The following is a 24092-nucleotide window of genomic DNA, read 5'->3' as shown; positions in this document are numbered from 1 at the left end:
TTGGAACCAGTTGGAACCATTCTATACATAAGCTAGGTGCTAAAGCTTGCTTGGTTTGAGACAAATGGATTTCTAACTGGAGACAGGATTCTGAACACAGTGCTTGCTTTTTCTAGTTTATACAAACTAGGTAGACCTTGATGCAGCAACCTGGGCGTGTAGAGGGGCAGGACTGTTGATATGCTAATTATAACTGTCTTCTACATGTGCTCAGATAGCTATAGTAATAAGATCTACTCACAATTATGAAGATAACCAGAAACTCATCTGTTTTAAAAATGATTCAGCATCAAAAGACAGACACTCCTCAAATTGGAATTTCAGAGAAGTGTAGAATGAACAATTCTGTTCATAGATGCCAAAAGTCATTTTCTGCATGCTGAGATGTTGTACACACACACGCACACACACACACACACACACACACACACACACACACACACACACAGAATAATGCAGATAGCCCATATACTTTTTAATTTTAGATTGTTTCCTTGCAAAAGCGATTGTGGTTAGTTATGATATGTAGCAACATTTAGTCTATCTTTGGTTCTATGATTTAGCGATAATTTTCCAAAAAATAAATAAGCATGACAGGAAAAATAATTCAGCTATCTTAAGAGAAAACTTAGTATTCTATTTAAAAAATTGAGCAAAAAATATATGACTAATATTTGTTTTCAACATCTCTTCTAATTCTCTCGCTTAAAATCTAACACCAGTGCAATTTTATCAAACTGAATGTGCATACTGTATTTACCTATACAGCAAAGACACAAAATATCATAGAACAAAATAGTAATTTCCCTTAAAATTGCTTAAGAATTATGCATTCTAAAATGTATTAAGAAATTAAACTGCTAAAAATATATTGACAAAGCTGATTCTGAAAAAGTGCAAGAAAATAAAGATGGATGTAGTGGTATCTGCAGATTGCACAGATCTTCCAAAAATAAAAGGACTTGTGATTCAAGGACCCTCCCTGCACATATTTTCGCCAATATTTACATGTTGGAAATTCTAGATGATTACTTTTCCAAAGTTTCCTCTAGCTTCCCTTATGGTTTCAACTCTTGGCATAATTACTGAGCTTCCTTTGCTAACGACCTCCGTCTCTTTTCGAATATGATTTTGGAATCATATAATTCTCTCTCCCTATAGCCAAGGGATGGTCCTTTCAGATACTTTGCCTCAGCCGCCTTATAATCTAAGCCATCAACTACAGAAATGGAGCAAATAATCGCTTCTGGTAGAAGAACTTCCAAGATAAACTTAATTTTGTCATCTTTTATCAGAGTGAGCATCTTCTGATCGATTTGTTTATAGATTTCTTGTAGATATTTCACCACCTGATCTAGTTGATCTTCATCTTCAAAGTATGTTTCGATACAGGGTGTGAAACTCTTGGCATTCAAAAATGATTTCAGCCATCTGGATTTTTTTGTGCCCTTTAAAATGCCCAAGAGATGGCCCTCTGCACCTTTTTCATTGACAATGAAATTGACCAGGTTCTTGTTAGCACGGTCTCGAGCAGGCTTCATCCGATCAGGGAGAATTTTCTGGAAAGATATTTTCTTGGCATGGGAAGTCACAGACATTTGCTCCCCTGTGTCTTCATTGGGTAGCTTTGGAAAGATATTTCTGAAGGTGTCTTGATTGATTATTTTCCTGACTGGGTAACTGATGTCAGCAGCGTAGTACTCAAAGAATGAGCCCTTAAAAGATCCACAACCTAGTCTAACTCTGTAGTCGCAAATCAGTGACACGCACCAATCGATACTGTCACCGTACTCCTTTCTAGCTTTCTCCACGAGTTCCTGCTTCTCGTCACAGTCGTATTTTTTTAATCTTCTCAAAGAGACTCTAACACCTTTCTTTTGAGGATTCATGTTTGCCTCAACCAAAAGCACACTTGCTTTCCTTTCTTTTCGCCTAATGCTTTTTATCACTGCTGGCCAAAATGGGTATTTTTGATATTTAAACCACACTATCATTCCGGGTTCAAATGCCCGTGTCTCGTAGCAGAGAAGGAAACGGGGAAGCTCTTCATCTTCTTTCTCTTCACCATTGCCTAGTGCAGCTGCACTAACAGGATTTAGAGAAGGTAGCTTGTCAGAAGCTTGAGCTTCTTCCTCAAGATCTTCAAAATCCGGTCTCTGAAGTAGTAGGTCACTGTTGACTGGATTACTACAGACAGGAAGTGAAACCTGAGAGTCCCCTGAGCAGCCTTCAGGGGAGGTCTCAACACCCATTTCTGATTCCACAGAAGATTGATTCTGGCTGCCATAGAGACTCTGGCTGCCATAAAGATTCTGGCTGCCATAGAAGCATGGAATCAGATATGATGGGCCCTCTCCAGGATCGTCCATGTAATCCTCTGGGAAGGTGGAACACTCAGAGGAACCTGCTGGGGCTTCTGGGTACATGCCTTGGATCTCTTCCTTGGCTACAACCAGATCGTCTGCTGATACAATCAACTTTTCTTCTTTAATGTCTTCACTTTCCTCTTTGAATGATAAATTCACAGACATAATTGCTGAGATGTCAATCTTTTTCTTTTCTTCTTTTTTATCATCATCATCATCATCGTTTATAAACGAAGGGTAAACTGGGTACCAGCTGAAGCCTCGGGGTGGCTTTGAATCCTCTTCACCTGGAATGCCCCCATAAATTGTGTACACTTGCATCTTATCGTCAGCTAGGGAATCATCACTCTCTGAGCACAGTAAAATGGAGGCTGAGTCTTCTTGGAGGCTGCTTTCCAGTTTTCGATACTTTTTAGGGGGAGGTGAATCAGACAGCTCCACCGGTTCACTTTCAGATGCTCTAGTGGTGTCTTCTTCATCTGGCATGCTTTCCTGGCTCTCATTTACCTCTGTCACCACTTCCAGCGCCATTTTCAGCGATTTTTCATAGGCTGTCTCTTCCCTAGGTAGAACGTTGACCTCTGACTCTTCTGCTTGTGAGGCCAAAATAGCTTCAACCTCGGATCTAGTTAGTGCTATTGTGTCTCTGCTGTACACGGTAATTTTCTCACCTATTGGAAGTAACTGAACTTCCAGAGAAAATGCCGTTTCCCTTTTACTACTTGACGCAATTTCAGACCTACATAAGACTTCTGCTGGCCATAACTGTTCTTCCCAATAACATAGGACATAGTCACCATCCATTATGATTTAGATTAGTGTGACAAGTAGTTAGTATTACAAAGATTGGTTGGCCTTGTGTCTGCAAATACAAGTGCTATCAAAACAACAGTCTTATTAAAGTTTCTTTTGGTTTAGAGCCACAAAGAGTTTATGGTTTATGTGCACTGTTTTCTTCCACAAATATGTCCCCAGGATACTTGTTGTTTGAATAAGAACTCTGGAAGATACTGAAATGGGGAAAACACTATTAATAAATAAAACTATCTTGCCAAAGTAGCAGGTGAGCAAGAACAAACAAAAGAGATAAAATAAAGAGAGCTGTGTTCATTGAGAGACCAGATAGAAAAAAAAAAATATCAGCCTAATGGACAGGGAGGTAACAGTGGGAAATAAACTTGTATGATAACCTCAATTCAAGAACCCTTACAGTTTTGCTAAAGAATATGCTTAATTATAGCTAGAAGTACTTGTAATTGTATGTTACGGAATCTATTCATGTCATCCAATACTTTCAGTTTTTTGTATTCCTAGTATTACTTCTGTGGTAGTGAAACTTCAAATCTAGCAACCATGAGGATCATATGGAGGGCCTCATAGAATGTTAGCCTCCGTTCTTTTTTGGGTTTTCGGGACAGGATTTCTCTGTAGCTTTGGAGCCTGCCTGTCCTGGAACTAGCTCTTATAGACCAGGCTGGCCTCGAACTCACAGAGATCTACCTGCTTCTGCCTCCTGAGTGCTGGTATTAAAGGCATGTGTGACCACTGTCTAGCATTAGGCTCCATTTGTAAAGTCTTATTCAGAAGTTCTAGAATGAGCTTAAAAATTACAATTCTATGAAGTTCTAAAATGATTCCAATACTTCATTAACACTACAAGGCAGTGTTTTAGCTAAGCACAAGGCTTTGCTTCAAACTTTCAACTGACTTATGTTTATACAAAAGTTGTTTTTAAATTGTAATGCTTCAGATAGAAAGCAGGAAGCAAAGTCAAGTATCCTTTAAAATCTCATCATATTTTCAAATGTGAAGCATCTCCTGAAATGGGACATGTCTTACCCTCTGTCACATGGATGGTGACAGTCTTGCAATGTGATCCAACTATCTTGACTCTCAAGCCAGTTGATTTCCAGGCAGCCCTTTCAACCTTGGGGGCACGTATGTAGTCACACTGCCTTTCTGGGCTCAAGTCGAATCACATGTAGAGTTCCCACAGCTCATGAGCCTCTGATAGCAGTCGAGGCTGGACAAAAAAAAAGACAGGGAACCAAATAAGTAAAGGGAAGTGGTAAAAAAAAAAAAAAAAGAACAACAACCTGCCTACCTAAACTCAATGGCATGCCACTGTGAAACACAGGCATGAGATAAAATCTCAACATTAATGTAGATGTCATGTAGTGATATTTCATTTGTATTTTAATAAATAAGGCTTACCTAAAGGTCAGAAAAGCAAAGCAGCCAGCTACTGGCTCTTGCCTCTACCTCAGTCCAAAATGGCGATCCTGCCTCCAGGAATCTCAGAATGAGACTGTCTGTGAGAGCTGTCTCCTCCCGTTTTATAATTCTCTCTAGGGCTGGGATTAAGGACGTGCACCACTACCACTTGGTTTCTACGGCAACTAGTGTGTCTATTGGGATTAAAGGAGTGTGTCACCACTGCCTGGTCAGTAAGGCTGACCGTGGGGCTGTTTTACTCTGTGATCTTGAGACAAGCTTTATTTATGAAATATAAATGGAATATCACTACAATGTCATATTTGTTTTCCCTTGTATCCTTACAAGATGAAATATTCCTTACCATTCATGCTGAAATGATCTCTTTCTAGAAAAGTAGGAGGTGAAGCATGAGGGAATCACATGTTTAGACTTTCTGATTGAATCTTTACCTTAGTTATCAAGTGGATTTATTTAAACTTGCAATAGTTTATAATAGAATCACAGTTATATGGCACACTCTGTCTCATAGTCTAATTAATTAAAAAAATAGTTTCTCTGCTTTATTTCCCTGCTTATAACAATGATTGTCTGAAGAAAATTCAGGCTTTCTGGCACATATGCCATGTTATGACTAGAAGAAGAAATGTAGTCTGTTGATGATATAAGTAGGACCTTAACACAAGATCCTTCTTTTTTTTTCATGGAGATATGTATATTCTTTTTAAAATTTATTTATTTATTAAAGATTTCTGTCTCTTCCCCACCACGGCCTCCCATTTCCCTCCCCTCCCCCAACCAAGTCCCCCTCCCTCATCAGCCCGAAGAGCAATCAGGGTTTCCTGCCCTGTGGGCAGTCCAAGGACCACCCACCTCCATCCAGGTCTAGGAAGGTGAGCATCCAATCTGCCTAGGCTCCCACAAAGCCAGTACATGCAGTAGGATCAAAACCCAGTGCCATTGTTCTTGAGGTCTCAGTAGTCCTCATTGTCCTTAACACTAGATCCTTCTTATGGGAGAAGGTTAGAAACTGTGCTAGCCATCAGGAGCCTTCTTGGGTTTTTAGAATCCTTCATGCTAAGTATAAGGATTTAAGGGCTGAGGATGTGGCTCAGTGTCAGAGTGTTTGCCTGGCATCTCTAAGGTCCTAGGTTCCATTCCCTGTACCACATCTAGAAACATTAAATAAAGTACATTGAAGGGTTTGTAGTCAGGATAGAAATAGTGTAATATTTTCAGCACAGTTATTCCGATGATTCAGAAGCTCACTTAAAATTGAAATGATACCACATACATATAAAAATAAAAGTCAAGTACAACCTGGCACTAATATACACCATGAATAATCTCTTTCTAGAAAATTTGTACATCAGAGAATGAATGCCCATTTCAAACCAGGTTCAGGAACCCCCTTTAAGAGTCTGATTTCAATATGATTCTATATAAACAAGTTTTTTGCACATGATTTTACATAACTTATTAAATGAGCCTTGTAACAAGTCTAATATTTTATCTCAATATTTCACTGAAGATGTAAAAAAGCCCAAATATATATGGGTTGCTATTTTAAATATACAGAATGGTAAAGGCAGCCCTGATTCTCTATATAGATAATGCATATTTTTGTTAGAGATGAATTTCTGATATTTAATTGCATCCATTATAGTAACAGACATATACTGAGATAGCCAATGTAGTTAGTGTTCCATAATTTTCTCTATTTATCAGGTTTTATATTTCTCAGAAGCTTTGGAGGCTTCTGTTTTCTATTTACCAGCTATGTAATACTACAGAGTTTGCATGTATAATATAATATTCTTTAAATGGCTTATAGGAATAAGCCAAATGTGTCCTTTTGTCCATACACTTAGATGATGCAGAAAAATGATTTTTGGCAATCAAGGTTCACCACGTGACCCGAAACAATGAAGTGCAAGGAGGACACACACAGGGTTAGTTATAATCAAAACAGCAACTAAGCTACTCATTTGACCAGATGTAGGGAAACTTTCACTCCTGGAAAAAATAAGTATGGTTTAGAAGCATTTATGTATGTTTATAAATGCATGCGTGCCTGAAACAAAATGAGTATGCTGTTTGAAATACATTTTTTTCTTTCACAATCAAACAAATAACCGTAAGGCAATCTACACTTTAATGGTATTGAAACGGGATAAACTTATTACAAATAGAACAGCAGCTTGACTACCCAGCAATGCTGAATACTAACACAGGAGTTTCTGTCACTTTTCTCCAACCACACATATATACACGCATAGATTATGTGCCCATGTCTTCACTCAATTGCACATTTGATCCCCTTCCTATACTCCTACGCATGGAACATATACACACTTTTCTGTGTATTTCAATTAGCAGACGCATGAATACACTGTTGTTGAATACTTTTGTCAGTTTTAGTTCTGTGTAAATGAATAAATGTTTGAAATTTCATAGAATAACAGAACGCCTTGTAATATTAACAGGGTCTGCCAAGTTAGGAAATTAGCGTGAACGGCCATGCTGCACTGAAGCCTTAATTTAGAGGCTGTAATCTGATCACCCTTTCCCCTCTGTGGACTTAAAAAACCTTGGGAGACACAAAAGTTCCAGAGGATTAATGCCGTCAAAATGCCAGCAATTCTTTAAAAATCACACAGTGTTCCTTCCACTCCAGGATCATCCTTCCTATTTTCTCATTTTTGATCCCAGAGCTCTGAGAAGTCACTAGAAAATAAATTTAAGTCAGACATTACCTTGATGCTTCTTGTCAGCTGCAGCCTGGTAAAATGCGGCTCCTCCCCCAAGGCTGGCAGAGTAGAACTCACAGGCACTGCTCCAAGAAGGCTCCGCCTCCGCAGGCCACGCCCTGAATTACAGGAGAGACAGTTGCCAAGAAAAACTGCTGAAGTGTGGAGACGTGGAAAGTGGAAATGTCTCCCTTTACAGAACTCTACAGTGTAAGAGCAACAAGGGTCTGTCCAAGTTCCATTCAAAGCCTGAGGGTGTATGATGTCTTGAGGAGGTAGCAAAAGCACTTTATCTCACAAGAAAACCCCAGTTTAAATATTCTTACATATTTTAACTAGCCTTCTCTGGCATCCTATGTCTATAGGTGATTATTTTCTCTTTTTTATTAGTATGTCTTCATCGCAAAATGAAGGGCTTCATTATGAACTTTTCCATATATGCCTATCATGTGCCTTGCTCTTTATATATCCCTTGTTGCCCTTTCTTGCTCCCACTTCCCACTCTGAATGATCCCTTTTCTCTTCCCTGTGGCACCCCCCGACTCATACACATGCGTACACAGTATACCCACAACCCCCATACTCTACTTACAATAAGAATACAACAGAAGAAAACTATATGCCAAATTCTCAGAAGAACATTGATGCAAAATTCCTCAATAAAATACTTATAAATAAATCATATTTATAGGTGAACTGAAAACCATGCTGGTATCTAAGAAATGGTGAAGATGGACAGTCTTGCAGACAGTTTTAAGGGCTGTGTCTGGCAAATATCACTGCTGTCCTCTAACCAGAACACAGGTACGGAAGGCAGACTACAGTAGAGCCTGGAGAATGTCATTTCCTTCTGACTGAGGAAGAAAGTGAAAAGTTTGGTGAACACGTAGCACTCTCTCTGGCACATAAAGGTTTTTTTTTTCTTTCCATTTTTACTGATGTCTTTTGCATGTCTAACTGCATTGCTGTAAAGATTCTGAAGGCAATGCTACCACAAGCACATACGCTGCTAGCCTGGGCTTTCTGCCTCACTTTCGCTACTTTTCATGTTCACAGTAAATTGACCACGATAGACAGATACAGATTGGAACTAAAAAGAATGATGTAACTCACTTGAGATGGCAGATCTTAAGCCCCTAGCAGAACTACACATTCTGCTAGCAACTTATGAAACACTGAACTTGTGTCTTAGCTATGTCCCTGGATTTACCTGTCTGTCCTTTGAATAGCAGCACAAAAATAGTTGATCTTATAGTGCTAAACAAAAACAAATCACTTTTACAGAATACTAAATATTATTATTTAGCCTAAAGAGGATTACTTGGCTAATGTATTACATATTATTTTATTTAAACGAAGAGGGTTATTTGATTATACACTTTATAACATTTTTCTGCCTATTAATTTACATGCCCAAGTGTATATAAATAGTTATTACAATTTAAAACTATACTTTATTGTCTATTTCCTATAGTATGCACAAATCAGTCAATATTGTACCCATTCCATGGATATAATTTTATTTTACTGTTTTGTAGAAGGTTATAAAGGGTGATAAGTACTAATAAATGCTAAAATTATACTAGTGCTATTATTATGAAGTAGATGATATAAAAATCATATATAATACCTATAATTTTTACATGCCAGGCAATAGTATTAGTATTTGACTGGCAATTCACTAAAAACCAGATAACTTTTTTCATTCTACATAATTATTATTAGTATTAGCATTGAGGATAGATGCCAGTGATTTATTGCCACATGCCAGGCTATTAAGCCATCTACATATATTACAAAATATTGTTGGAAAGTCTCTAAAGTTTGAATATATCCCCCAAAGTTCATATTTTGGAAATGTACATCCTCAATGCGTAAGTGCTGAGAAGCGAGAGACCTTTATGTGTTGGTTAAAACCTTAATGAACCTATTCTACAGCCTTGCAGCAGTGGTTTATTCATTGTAGGAATGGGGTCCAGAGAAAACGATAAACTTGGGTCTCTCTTTCTTTTTATATGCTACTTTTGTGACCTTACAAAGGTCCCTGATAGACATGGTCTCTCAGTTTTTCATTATTTCAGCCTGTACAATGGTGAGTCAGATATATGCCCATTGTGAAGAAATGTTCTGGTCTCAAGTACCCTGTTAGAACAGTGCAAATGGACTAAAGTGGTGAGCGTTTTCAGCATTCTCATTTTGTAAATGAGGTATTAGAGAGATTAAGGAAGTTTACAAGAAGGTCCACAATGTATTTGGCACAGGACATTTGGACCTAGGTACTCTGACTCCAGAGTTAATGTTTGTAATCACAAAGACACACTGAAAATCCTTTGTTGCAAATAAAAAATGTTCTATACCTGTGCGTGGGATGAATAGCTGAGCAAAATAATTAATCTTAAAGCATTATGTGCTGAGTCACTGGAACATAAAAGAAAATGTTGTACCTGATTCTGCATTTAGCTTGCCTCCCTCCTTGCTCCTCTCCCATCCTCTTCTATTTCTCCTCCATTTGACTAAGACATTCTCAAACAATCATGGCAGTGAGTGACATCCTATTATCTTTGCCAAAGTTTACGCTAATTGCAAATGAGGCGTAGCCTGCATGCCAGGGCTCTACAATGGAGTGGGCTACTTAGAATCTGTCCACCACAGCACCATATGATTTATTATGCATGACATTTTCAAAATAATAGAAGGGTAATAATAGTGAAAAGATCACCAATGCTGGTGTTCCAGATGGGAGAGGGTGTAGCTTTAAAGGGGCAGCAGAAGGAAATCATGGGGGTGATGCAATACTGACTTTTGACTGTAGTGGTGGTTATAAGAACCAGAATATATGTTAAAGCTCAAGTATAATATGTGATGCTTTAAAATACAGTTTGAATCTATAATAATACAAAGAATAAAATGTAAACACAACATAATAATAACTGGCATACAAAAATCAACTCTTCAAATATACTTTAGGAACCACCTGTTTCTAGGATGTGTTTAATATAAATAGCAAGAATAACACATGCATACATTACTAAAAAGCACCAGAAGTACTTTCTCTTAAGATACAAGAAGCATAAGAAAATGTCATTACCAATTTAACAAACATAACAATGACAACTCTCTAGATATCTTATAAGGTCCTAGCTATCCCTCAGTCTATCATCATAGAACTATGTTAAATTAAGTATCAAAAGCTGATGAACTTTGTGGTAGCATGAATAAGAATGGCCCCATAGACTCATATGTATGAATACTTAGTCATTGGGGAATAGAACTGTTTGGGAAGGATTAGGTGGTATGGCCTTGTTTTTTTTATTTTTTCCCTAGGGATGGGCTTTGAGATTCTCTCTCTCTCTCTCTCTCTCTCTCTCTCTCTCTCTCTCTCTCTCTCTCTCTCTCTCTTTGTGTGTGTGTGTGTGTTTGTGGTAGTTGGTGAGCAATAGCTGCCTTCCAAAGTTCACTCAGAGATTCAAATTGGAGCTTACCTGCCACTAGGAGAGGGAAGACTACTGAGAAAGCTCTAACTTTCAAGGTCCAGGCCCAAAGGCACCCCAATCATTGGGACTACCCTGTCTAACACTTGTTGCCTCATTGGGAACTTAGTACTCAATACTAGTGGGCAAAATGGGAAGAACATGAAGATAGAGATCCTCTTCTGGTAGTACAGGTATATAGGGGCTGATGAAAACTTAGGGCAAGGAATCGAGGACCAAAATCTTGTAGTGCACCAGCCTCTACTTGAAAAACCAATACTGCAAACTAGTAAGAATAAGGTGAGAAAATATAGGGAACAACATCAAACAAATTTTTATGAAACCAGTATTTACCCAATACCAACAGCACAATAAAAAGTACTGAAAGCTACAGACTAGTATCTCTTATAAACATAAAGCAAAAATCTTCACCAAATACTACTTCTTGAAATGATGGCAGTTATAAATGACCTATCAAGATCAAATGAAACTCATTTGGGGGAATGGAAGGATTGTTCAACATCACCAAATCAGTTCAACTGACCATACTAGAAGACGGAAAATGGTGGAAAATCATGGTAACTGAGGCAGACAAAGAATCTAACAACATTCCACAGACATCCAGGATAACAACACTGAGCACGTTATAAAACAAATGAATCTTCTTCAATCAGATCACTTGTATTAACAAAAGCCATACCGTTACCATTATACATAGTGGTGATACATGGCATGCCCTTCTGCTAAAACAAAAACATAGTAAAAGTATCTGCGTTGAGCATTTCTAGTCAACATTGGGCTGGAGACCCCAGTGAATATAATGTGGCCTTGAAAATAAATTAATTTTATATGTCCTGGAAAGGAAAAGTAAAACTGCCTTTGTCGATAACATGAATGTTCTATAAAAAGAATCCTAATGAATCAATTAATCTAGAGTTGACTGTGTTTCTACACAACAAAGATTTAAGGTTAAAGTTCTTAAACTCCATGTATAATTTTATTTAAAAATGCACAAGAAACACGGCTGGGAGACAGCTTAGCTGGTGAAGTGTTTGCATTGCAAGCACACCAGTCTGAATCGGCTCCCTATGGCCCATATTGAAAAAGCCAGGGGTTGTGGTTTGTGCTTGTAATCCAGTACCTGGATGGCAGAGACAGATGGATTCCCCAGGGCTTGCTGGGCAGCCACACTTACCTATTTGGCATGTTTTGGGTCAAGGAGAGACTTCATCTCAAAAAAAAAAAAATCAAAAACAGAAACAAAAACAAAAAAATAAACTAAATGCAAGATTAGTATGTTGGAAACTTTAACATGCTCATGCAAATAATTAAAGATCTAAATAAATAGGACTAAATACCGTGTGAATTGACAGAAACACGAATTTTAGGGTGTAACACCTCCCATACATATCTATAGTCACTGTAACCTTAATAAAAATGAGGTGGAAAAACATGGGACGTAGAGGAGCCAGTGTGATTTCACACTGTAAAGACCCGAGTTTATCCCAAGCACCTATGTAAAAGCCAGATACAGTGGCTTGTGCCTGCCATCCCAGTCTGTGAAGGGAGACAGGAGGATTCTGGGAGCTGGCCACTCATCTAGGCAAGACAAGGAAATTCCAGGTTCAATAAGATACCTGATATCAAAAATATATGAAGAGTGATTGAGGAAGACACCCAGTGAAGACCTCAGGCCTCCACATACATAAATGCACACACAAGCATGTGACACCCCCACCATGAACATAGACAATTCAATAAAAGGAAAAAAGCTCGAATAAATAATTTGAATGCAAGACACTGGAAAACAGTCATTGAAAAAAGAGAGATGGGGGTCAGTGGAATGGTTGAGTAGTTAATAGTGCCTGCTGCTCTTTCAGAGGACTTGAGTTCAGTTCCTAGCTACAACGTCAGGTGACTCACAACTGCCTCCAAGATCTAACACTTTTTTTTTTTTTTTTTTTTTTGGCCTCCATAGGTCTCCACACAGAGAGGTGAGCCCACATGCGTGCGAGCACACACACATATCTTTAAAAAGGACAAAATTACTTGGCACCAAGTCAAGACATAAGATTGTGATTAGGAAAATTATTTAAATCATTTAAAAATGGTCCTTTTATAATGTCCCAGTACACAGTCCTTATCGTAGCCAATGTATAAAAGGAATCAGTATGTGTGCTGATGACAAATGAGAGACGGGCAAGGGCAAGGAGAGCTGGGAGAACCCAGGGGTACCATTTCCATTGAGGGAGTACTCTGGGATCTTTCAAAGTTTATTCTAAGGACTCTTCTTTTAACTTACCTAACTTGTCTGTGCTGTTTTATCTACCCGTACCAGCCAGACAGAATTCAGGGCCTGTGTCTCCTATACTGGCCCAGATAACACAATAACCTATCATTAAGAGGATGACAGTCAGAGGTTTGGAATGACTGACATGGCTACTTATCGACAGGATTCTTTTCAAGGGTCTCTAGTGAGTCATACAGTTTGGCTTGGGCATGGCCGTCTTCCAAAAGTAGCTATCATTGTGAACATTTGCCTAATTTGATTATAGAGCTTTAGCACATACATTTTTCCTCAAATTATAATAGAGTCATTCTCAAATAAACTCAGAGCTTGAAAATATCAGTTAAACTGCATTTGAGGTAATCTATGGATACAGTGGGATACACAGACAGACAGACAGACACGCACATGCCAGAATCACTGGTAGAGATGATTATGGCTGTTAATACCTATTATTCCAGCACTAGGGAGGCAGAGACAAGAAAACAGCTGCAAATTCTAGGCTGATCTGGTCTATATAGCCAGTATCAGGCCAGCCTGTACTCTAGAGTGAGACCTTACCTCTAAAAATCAAACCACATGCGGCTCAAGGGATGTCTCAGTATGAAGAGTACTGGCTTTTCCTTCCGAGGCCCTGAGCTTGAAAGCCAGCCGCCATGTGGTGGTGCACACACCCTCTGTAACCTTGTGCCAGGGGATCAACCAGGGATCCATTACCCTTCTTTGGTCTTTAAGGGTATTGCACACAAGTGTTGCACACACATACCTCATATGCCTGTACACACAAAATAAACAAGCAAGCAAGCAAACAAAAAGAACACTGGCAATAGTGCACTGAACCAAACAGTTTTATGTGTTTCCTGTCGTTACCACATGACTGACTAAAAGCTGTCTTGATTCTGCTTCCAGCTGTGTTCCTAGCAAAGCCTTTCGGATACTTCTGCTGGACACCTCTGCAGCTGCATTGCCTTTCAAGGGCTCAGAGGGATCACAGGTCAACTGCCCACATCACTTGCTAATGTGATATGAACCGAGGCTGTATCAAAAGGGCTGACTGGGAAGCCAGGGCTTGTAGTAAGAGCTGCGGGCCTCTTCCCACAGCTCGGCTCCTGGCTGCCTGGCTAGCCTAAAGGCTGACCTATGAAATGCACCGAGGCAGTTTCTTTATTAGCCAATGACCTTCCTCCACCAGGGGCTCTCTGCTCTTACCCAGGATTGAGGCAGCCAAGTGGCACTACACCTCTTGGAAAACAGGCAAAGGCAAAGCACGACTTCTCCCGAAGGCCAGTGGGGTCTGTAGCATACTAAGGTTGAAGAGACACAAATCAAAGCAGCACCAGGACAAACCGTCTGTACTTATCTCTTACCCAGCCTTACAAAGATCGGCTTGTAATTTGATACGCCACAGCTACCAAACCAGAAAGAAGCTGTACTCCAGATCTCCAACTTCATATGTTCTTAACATGAAAGGCTTTATGAAAAGGGAAGATTCTTACCTTTAGCCACGTGAACTGTGGTGCTCTGGTCCTGCGATCCGGCTGTCTTGAGTCTCACCCCAGCCGCTTTCTCAACAGAGCCTTTGCTCTGCTAGACAGTCCTGCAGCTGCTTTGCCTTTCTAGGATGCAAAAGGATCACAGGTAAACTGCCCATATCACTTACAGATGGGATATGAACTGAGGCTGCTTCAAAAAGCAAACCAATAAAGTCGGTCTTTAAAAAGTGTAAATGAATTCCCCTAACGAAACTCTTGTAGGCTTGCCGTCTTGGTCACAGAGACTGAAGAGAACCGAAGCAGCCGGAGCTTTCTGTCTACTTTGGGCCAAACCTTAAGAACTCCAATTTTGAAATGTTTAGAGTCCTCACAGCCGTCTTGAATGGGGCTTTGTCTTCCTTACACAACAGCTTGTGAAATGAATTTTCACTATATACTACATGCTGTCTTAGATTTTCCTAACACAAAATAGGTTTCATGGTTTGGTTTGCTCATTTTATAAAAAACGCTTGTCTGGAGAAAAATTAGGCTATCTGGCAAGCGCCATCTTGTGTCCAGAAGCAGAACTGTCACTAGCATGTCCCAGCCTGCAGCTTTCTCAGGCTTCTAGAATATACCAAACTGAAAATCAGAGCTTTGTCATGCATTGCATAAAAGACAGGGTCCAAATGTCCTCATCCCCAAAGTTCTGGACTGTAAAATAAATTTCATGCCTATTGAAAATATAAAATATGAGAAAGCTACAAAATAATTTTAGAAAGATAACTCTACTAATAATTGTCTATATACCTTATATATTTTAGATATACTCACAAACTCATACTATCACAAGCCAATCGTTTTTAATTTTTCATTTGGTTTTGAGTCTGGGTTTTGGTTCTTTGATTTGCTCTGCAATCCAGGCTGATCTTTGGAAACGCAAGGCCATCCTCCTGCCTTAGACTCTTGAATGCTCAGATTACAGACGTAAAGCACCATGCCTTGCAGCCAGTGCAGGTCATTAATGCATTGTTTCAAATTCTATTTTCCCCCAACTTTGAAGCATTTTATTGCAAGGTTTAGTTTCTGATATCATTATAAAATGATCAAATCTAGATTAAAGATTATTTTAAACCCATCCTGTTTGCTTAAGCCTATATTCCCATCATTCATTCAACGGGCTGAGGTATGAGAATTGCCACAAAGCCAGCCTGAAACCACATAGTTCCCGGTGAGCCTGGTCTATAGTCTGTCTTCAACAACAACAACAACAACAACAACAACAACAACAACAACAACGAGGCTATTTTAAAACAGTAAGACCACTTCTATCTCCAGTAGATAAAAATTCCATTAGTAGTAGGCTGACCCCCTTTTTTTCTGATTTGATTATACACATTAATAAATTAACAAAATTGTATTTTTTTCCCTTAAACAACTTAAAACGCTGCTTGTCATTCTAAACTTACTTTCCCCCCCCAGGATTTCTACTTTGCAGACAGCTTTTCAAATCACCAAAGCTTCATCCTTTTATTTGCCTGCTACGTATAACGGTCCATAGCATTGAAGTAGCATGCTGCACAGGACTTTCAAAACTGCTTAGGGAAATAAACCCAGTCCCCTATCTCACGTTTAAACTGAGATAATGCTGAAAAAATAATGGTTCCTGCTCATCACTGCTATACCTGTGGCCTGACAGGAGCCCTCCCAAGCCGGATGCACGCAGGGCTGTAGTCTACACAACTTGATTCCTTGCTTGACTGGGTCCAAAAAGAAAGAATTAAAAAAAAAACTCTCTCAGCAAAAGAAATGGATTATGAGAGCACTTACCTCTGTGTGTACTGTGTGTGTTCACGCGCGTGTATGTTTGAAGTGAAATAGGTATGCGATCTCAGCATCATTAGGCTTTTCTAATTATAAAAATTATCAGGGAATAAAGCAATTCTGAAAGCATTTCTTCTTCTTCTTCTTTTTTTTTAAAAATAGATTATGTCTCACCTCGCCACCAACCAAGAAGACCCAAAACACTCAGAGACGCAAGGAGTCTAGTTTCTCACCCCCGCCCCCAGTCAGGAAAACGCGCATTTTTTTTTACAAGTGATATCACTCAACAGCGTATCTAAATCTTGTTCCAAGCCCATGCACCTTTCTGTGTCATTCATTTTATGATTGCGTTTTCTGACAGTATTTTTTTTGGCAGAATGCAAATGTTTAAAACAAAATCGTATTAAAAAAAAAAAAAAAACCTGTACCAGAGATGAAAACATAGAATGCCACATAAGCAAATGAACATGAACGTCATGCCTCACTGAAGACTTAATTTAGAAGCTGCAATCCGATCACCTCTCCCCACACTACGGACTTTCAAATTATCCGAAAAGCCCAAATTCCAGAGCATTAATTTTACCCGAGTAACGACAAAGCTATCCAAACATTATTCCATCCCCACCTCTTCCCAGGCACTAATTTCTATTTTCTTTTCCCACCTTTCCCCTCAAAGCGCGAAGAAATTCCCAGAAAATAACGGGCTTAAAGACAGCCATTACCTCCTGGCTCCCAGTCTGCTGCCACCGCCGGGAGAAGTGCAGCCCCTCCCCCAGGACAGGCGCCTCGGCGCGCGCGAGCTTCCCACAGCTTCCCACAAGCTGGCAGAGGCTCCTCCCCTTCTCCTGCTGGGGGCTGTAGGGGAGCGAGCGCCCCTCTGGGATGGACGAAAGCCTTCAACTCAAACCCAGACTTGTTTCCCTCTGGGGAAAAAAAAATTGGAAAAAAAAAAAAAAAAAAACTCCAAAGCAGAATGGCAACATGTGTCCCTTGGTTTGCATTCAAAGCACCGGGGTGGATGACACCCCTCCCCAGAAAATGCAGACATGCCTTTACCATATATTAAAGACGCAGATAATATCTTTTTGCATCATACATAGTTGTTTTTATTTTTCTTTTTTCTTCTCCCCCCCTTTTTTCCTCTCCAACCATATTATTTCTGCAAACTCTATTAAGCTGCTCAAAATGTATAAGAAAGATCTTGCCAGGTCCTCATTTGAAACTGGGTGAATTAATAATACCTTATTTGGGGGGAGAATTAAGCCTTTGCAAGATTAATTTTCCTGGTCCTGAGATATGTGCCTTCTCCCACTTGCATGTGTGTTCTCTGTCCAACCCTGTGTGTGTGTGTGTGTGTGTGTGTGTGTGTGTGTGTGTGTGTGTTAATCAGGTCTTCTTATTCATCCTTTCAGAAACTTTCGCACATTTTAGTCATTTCTAAATATGAAACATGAATTGAAATTCTTTCAAGAAATACGTGTATCTAATACTGAAGTAAGCGAGGAAAGCCTGTAGTAAAACATAGCATAAGCTAAAGCAGAAAACTCAACAAACTTGGCACAAGGGTTTCAATGCAAAAACATCTCTGCTCTAAAGTCGCTCTTAGGCAGCTGTGGGGCCTTCCATCTGTAAATCAAGCACTGAGGAAACTGAGACAGGAAACTTGGGGGGGGGCGGCTGAAGGGAGCCTGAGTGAAAACCTATCTCAAAAACTAATACCCCCCCACCATAAAAAACAATACGATGTCAAGGGCAGCCTAAAGTAGCTCTTACATGTTGATTAGAAACAAACAGCAAAATAAAAATAAACAGACAAAGGACATGAATAGTTCATGAAATTCGAAGGAAACAGTCTGCTTCTTTTTAAGTAGCCTCCTGCAGCACAAATCTAAGTATCTCGGTTCTCAAACCTATTTGGCAGTATTTACTTCAATTTGGTGCTCGGTTGGTCGTAAGGCCCACGTGGTTTTAGTGTTCTGCAACTTACCATTGGACTAAAGCCTACACTTTAACCCCTCCATACAACTGTTTTATACCAATTTATTCAATGCAGAAAGGCAAATCATCTTTATTGAGCTCCTTAAAACCCAAATATTCCAAATGGAGACAGAGCAGCACATGAGATAACCACTGACTTTAATAATCAAAATAACGCGGAAGTAACGACTGAAACACAGCAAAGAAACTATTAAATAAACAGTCAGCAAGATTACAAGGAAACAGAAACGTGTGCCTGTTGCAAACCCAGGTAAGGGACAAGAAAAAAACAGCCAAAGTAAGACTATCTGACTCCTTCCTTCCCAGTGACTGCTCCCCAGTGCATCCATAGCCTTGGGGCTTAGATCCAGCCTGTTTGCTAGTCTGCAGGTTAGGTCATTTCCTTTCTGACTGTAACTGGGAGGAAGTCAGTGGTGTTGCTGTCATGCTCAGTAATCCCTATACTTCTCCACATACTCTCCCTCTTATAATTGGTGCACTATATCTTTGTGTTGACCATAATCTGCATGGTTGCATCTCCTCGGCCTTAGTCACTGGGGCAAGTCTTTCTCTGCTGCTGATGCCTAGTGGTCAGTTCCCTTCCAGCTTCACCTGCTCCAGTAATGGCGCTGAATGTCATGATCTTATGCAGGGAAGTGCTCATTTCTCTCCACTTTATTAATGATTAGCCATCCTTTGTTCCTGTGCTCTGCTTTTAACAGCCAGATCCAGGTGGGAAAGCTGTGTTGCTGTCTTCCTTTCTTACGCTTTTATTTTTTTAATTCCAAAACGTCCAAGAAGTTAAGACGAAAATTTAGAATTTTCTTTTCCTTTAACCCTGACTTGTTGCTTCCTCGGGGGAGCTGTAGCTTACACGCTGCCTGTGGATAACAATTCTGAGCTTTACATCTCTTAAGATAAGGTTATGCTAAATTTAAAACCAAAAAAAATGTAAAATGTTGAACAACCCCATTAATTACCACAGTGAACAGGTAACATGAATCTCTTATTCATTTTAACAACCAAGAATAGAGAAACTGAGCTGGACTGTTAGGAAAGCTCTTCCCGCAGTAACAAATTGGAAGGGAAAAAAAAGGCTTGCAATCGAAACTCTACAAAAAGAAGAGTTCTTCCAGGGATCCTAAGCAGAGGGTCAGGCAAGTTCAAAATGATTCTGTAACCTATCCTGAAAAGAGCATCCATGGCTTGTTGGTGAGGCGTGGGTCTCTGTGGGTAGGATCCAATGTCAGAATTTACAATGCTTCAGTAAAGGCATTATGGTTATAGCTTTCAAATAGGAAGTCAGACAGTTCTGAGTTTGAAATCTTTATTACCTTTGTGGAAACAGTTTCCAATTCTTCACAGAAATTTAGGTTGTCATTTCCACATCGCAGACAACCCATTAAACGAAGATTAATGCGTCACACAAATCTCTAATGTTAACCGACGTTGTTCAATATCCAATAGTAACTGCATTTCGTGATGTGATAATAAAAAATTGCAGACCCCTGCAGTGTTTCCCAAGAAGCCTTATGCTAGGTGAAAAAGATGCTAAATGGTCCTTACTTCCCAGTAGCTTCTCTTCGATCCCCTGACAAATTACGAAGAAGCTTGATAAAAGAAATATTTTCAATGAGTGATAACTTGGTTAAATTAAAAAAATGGCCCCAAAGAAAGGGGGCTAGATAAAAAGTTTACTTTGTCAAGTGCAAAGGACAATGAAGAGGCCAGACAAGGTACAGGTCAGAAAAACAAACAGAAGCAGGCAGAAGGCAGGACAGACAAAACCAGAGACATACTAAGATAACACAAACAGGACACCTTATCTTTATTTTTTTTTCTGCTGTAAAAGAAGGAAGAAATATATGTAGGAGGGTATTCGGCAGTGTGAGGGATATTGTTTGTGTTCCTGAACGACTGGATACTTTTAAGCTTCTTTGGTTATACTGGGGAATGTTTTCTGAGCTGCGACTGCTGCCCTGTTTACCCAAGATAACTGAAGAAAACCTCATGGACAAAGGACAGAGGGCTGAACTTCAACAACACAGCATAAACTTTGGAGTCAGAGATTTGAGACAGTTGCTGGAAGAGACGTGAATGGGTTGAACCGGTATGAATACTATTAAAGAAAGCACACAAATTTCCTTCTAAGGAAAGCTTTGGGGCCTTGAAGGTTTCTGAAGCAAGTTACTAAGTTACCTTAGTAACTGTAGTATGTGATGACAACCTAGAGACGTTCTCAAGGACTTGGAAGTCTGCTTCACAGCTCTGGATGGCAACTAGCATGGCTTCTGTTTAAAACAAGATGGACTTTCACAAAACTGTGACCTTTAATTCCCTTTCTTCTGGATTCAGAACAGGGATTATACATAATCTGTACCTGCGAATTTCCAATTGAAAGCAGCTTTACTACAAAGGTGAGCTTTACATTGAAAACGCCACTGACACAAAATGCAGTAACCTTTGTGACCCCCAAATGCCTCTAAGCGTCAGAAGTTTGTTGACATCAGAAGAGCCTTACTTGGTACATGGACTGTGATCCAGCTGTTTTGATGGCCACTCCAGCCCCAGTGGTCTCACAGGACAACTTGCCCACGTCACCTGCAAGTCTGATATCAACTGAGGCTGGGCAAAAGGAAGACAGAAAATCAAATCAATAAAATGAAAATCAAATGTGGAGAAACTGCCTAGCCAGACTCCAGCTGTTCCGTGGCACAGACGTGAGGAGAGATCACATCCCTGATAACCTCATGACACCCCGATTTTCCCTCTTACTCACATAGGTTGAAATCGCTTTTTAGGACAGCTCTGTATGTGTTTCATGCTGAAATCACCTCCATTCAGAAAGTTATGAGGTTGAGACATAAAAGAAGGGACCCAATCATTGCCTTGTGTGCTCTCCTGGCCAAGTTCTGGCAAACTACCTTGGCTTTTTGTTTGTTTGCCTGCTTGTTTGTTCTTTGGTACTCTGTTGATAAATCCTCATAGCACTCACTGTCTTTGTGTGGAGTTTTCCAGGTTTATACACCAGGTATATTCAGTCACACCCTTATGTGAATGCTCAAAACCTGCTAAAGCAAAATAGAATTTATTGTGTGTCTACTTTATAAAAACAATTGCCTGGAAAACATTTAGTAAACCTGGTAAGCGCCATCTGTTGACCAAAAGCAGAACTGCAGTCAGTTGCAGGGGGGGGGGGGGGCACAATGATCCTGTAAAGAGTAGCTTTCTCAAGTTTCCAGAACTGGTTTCTCTTTCTCTCTCTCTCTCTCTCTCTCTCTCTCTCTCTCTCTCTCTCTCTCTCTCTCTCTCTCTCTCTCTCTCTCTCTTTCTCTCTTTTTCCTCTGTGTGTGTGTCTGTTATGAAAACAAAACAAAACAAAACACAAAAACGGGATAATAAACCCTCATTTTAGGGTGTGGATGATAGAATAATGTTTATTTTCTACTCAGGTTTAGATTCCAAATACAATAGTGATCAAAATATGATAGTTTTCTTCATATATTAATGTACATTTATGTATAATATATGTAATGTATGAAGTACACTTATGTACTTATAGTTTGAATGTTTTTGAAATTATACTGTTTATCCCTTCAATAATATATTCGCTATTTTTCCATATCAATAATTTTCACATTATTATTTTGTGAACCATTTTAAAGATTTTTCCATATCTCTAAATTTGAAATTTTCTTCCAATAAATAGAGCTCAAATATGCTATTTTTAAAACTGAAGAGATATAATACCTAAGTTGAAATAGCTTCTTTCTCTCCAACTTTACTTACATTCCCATTTTCAAATTACCATTTACGTAGTCATTTTTCTCTTCCACTCATTCTATTCATGTACAGCATTCATTTTTTGTAAAAGATTTGATATTATATTATGCAGAAGTTTCTGGAAGTTGCTTAATTTTAAAATGCACCTTAAACCTATTCTCTTAGCATTACATTTAGTGTTATTTCATTCTTGAATTTCTTTCATTAATCGAATGTGTTTGCATGTGGAGGCGGGGAGCGACTGACTGGGTCTGCGTGCCCTGGCTTGCATATGGAGAGCAGAGGAATTCCGGATAGCCAGTTCTCTCCATCCACCTTTACACGGGCTCTGTAGATGGAAAGCAGATACACAGCCTTGCGCGGCAAGCGCATTTCTGAGTCATCAGGCCAGCCTGTGGCTACGTCATTCTTTTCACAACTAAATAGTATTCAATGATATGATTTTGCTTGCCCACACATTATCTCCCACATAGGGCTCTTCAATATAGTGTTGGAGCATTTTCTAAATTCTTTCTCGAGACTATATAAATATCTTCTGTTTGAACCAGAGTCTGGACTGTAGCCTGACTATCTGAATTTTAAGCAAACATAAGGAATTGGGTAAGCAGCCTTCTCAGAGCAGCAGGAATATCCAGCAGCAGCTTAAGACAATGGAATTATGTGGGTATCTGCTCAAGCACCGGTAACAAAACAATTTCTTCCCTTTTCAGCTACATCTTTATTCCTGAGTGTAAAAATACATAAAGTCTAAACCAAAGACCACACATTTTTAGTATGCAGCGCCTGAGCTGCTTACAACTTTGCTTTTATTATTCCACCCCACGTACACTTGAATGAGCTTCTTTGAAATTACATTTATTCAATCTTCATACATAGTTCCCAAGTAGCTTTTCCCCCTCTGACTTTAAATTCTCATCTCAGTCCATTTATGCTGATGGGTACAGCATGCTCAGGGAACATGGAAATACATTGAACATCCCCTTCAATGGTCTTTAATATGAGACATCCTTTATTATTAGTCACATTGTTGATTCTGTTTAGTTTAGTGCTTTATGTTTACTGCTTTATGATCTCTCAGGTTTTGGCTTTGAGCAAAGGCTTAGTGTAGCCTAGACTAAGTATTGGACACTGGCTTTTAACGTCTGATCATCGTGGCCCTCCTCCCAAGCACTGGGATTCCAGATTTTTCGCACCCCCATGCCAGTCTCTCACTCTTACCGTCTTTAAATTTTAATACCTTTCTGGATTCATCCCTTTCATATATAAGCAGATGTAGATCATCATTGTGTTTATTTGCAAGTATTTAAAATTTGATTTTAAAAAACAACAGCAACACGGAATTGACAACTAAATTTCCAGCTCACTGAGGCACTGGAATCGCAAATTATACTTTGCTGTATACTATTATACAAATGTCACCACAACACTAGTATCTGTGGGAAATATAATGAAAGCCAGCATCCTGAAGACTTTAAATGTTCATTTATGACATCAAAACTTTTTTCAAAATAAGAAAGATTAATTTGCTAAGATTTTTCTAAACATTTACCATAGCCACGACTGCTTTTGGGCTGAAATACCAAATGATCCATTTAAAAGTTATTGTTTGCAACCTCATGGAGAATGATTTTCTACAGGTGAAATCTAATCGCCACCTCTCTCCCGGTGGACTTTTCAAAACCCTGGCATTCAAAGCTCAGTTATCATTTCTCTCCTAGAAACGACTGGCACAAAGCGACACTCCTTTTCCGTGACTTAAAACCGACAGCCGCGATTTTTTCTCACCTTTAACACTCAAATGTTCTTCAGATCTCGGGAAACATCAACTTTGCAGACAGCCAAGGCCATGGCCTGAAAGCTCAGCCCTCAGCCACCGCCGCCTTAGCCTCTCCGCAGTTTTTCCCAGCAAGCAGCCAGCCAGTGGTGGGCCCAAGCCTCCAAAGCCAGCA

General features: G+C 39.5%; 1 protein-coding gene across 2 annotated transcripts; it reads right to left on the bottom strand.

Annotated features, from left to right (window-relative positions):
• Positions 1-423: 423 nt before the first annotated feature.
• Pwwp3b (PWWP domain containing 3B) lies at positions 424-24092 on the bottom strand. 2 transcript variants are annotated; one of them, XM_050124132.1, is made up of 7 exons: positions 23929-24092; positions 20882-20985; positions 16245-16319; positions 14584-14703; positions 7337-7449; positions 4206-4389; positions 424-3376 (listed from the first exon to the last, which is right to left on the bottom strand). In XM_050124132.1, exon 7 carries the CDS (start codon positions 3168-3170, stop codon positions 1083-1085), a length of 2088 nt encoding a protein of 695 aa, XP_049980089.1. In that variant the 5' UTR covers positions 3171-3376; positions 4206-4389; positions 7337-7449; positions 14584-14703; positions 16245-16319; positions 20882-20985; positions 23929-24092; the 3' UTR covers positions 424-1082. The 2 variants fall into 2 exon arrangements, with proteins under 2 accessions (XP_049980089.1, XP_049980088.1); XM_050124131.1 differs by lacking the exon at positions 16245-16319.

The sequence above is a fragment of the Alexandromys fortis genome, unplaced genomic scaffold (genome assembly GCF_014885135.2).
Source record: "Alexandromys fortis isolate MF-2015 unplaced genomic scaffold, M_Fortis_MF-2015_v1.1 scaffold_205, whole genome shotgun sequence".
NCBI classification, from domain to species: Eukaryota; Metazoa; Chordata; class Mammalia; order Rodentia; family Cricetidae; genus Alexandromys; species Alexandromys fortis.
This window is presented reverse-complemented; position numbering and strand designations above follow the sequence as displayed.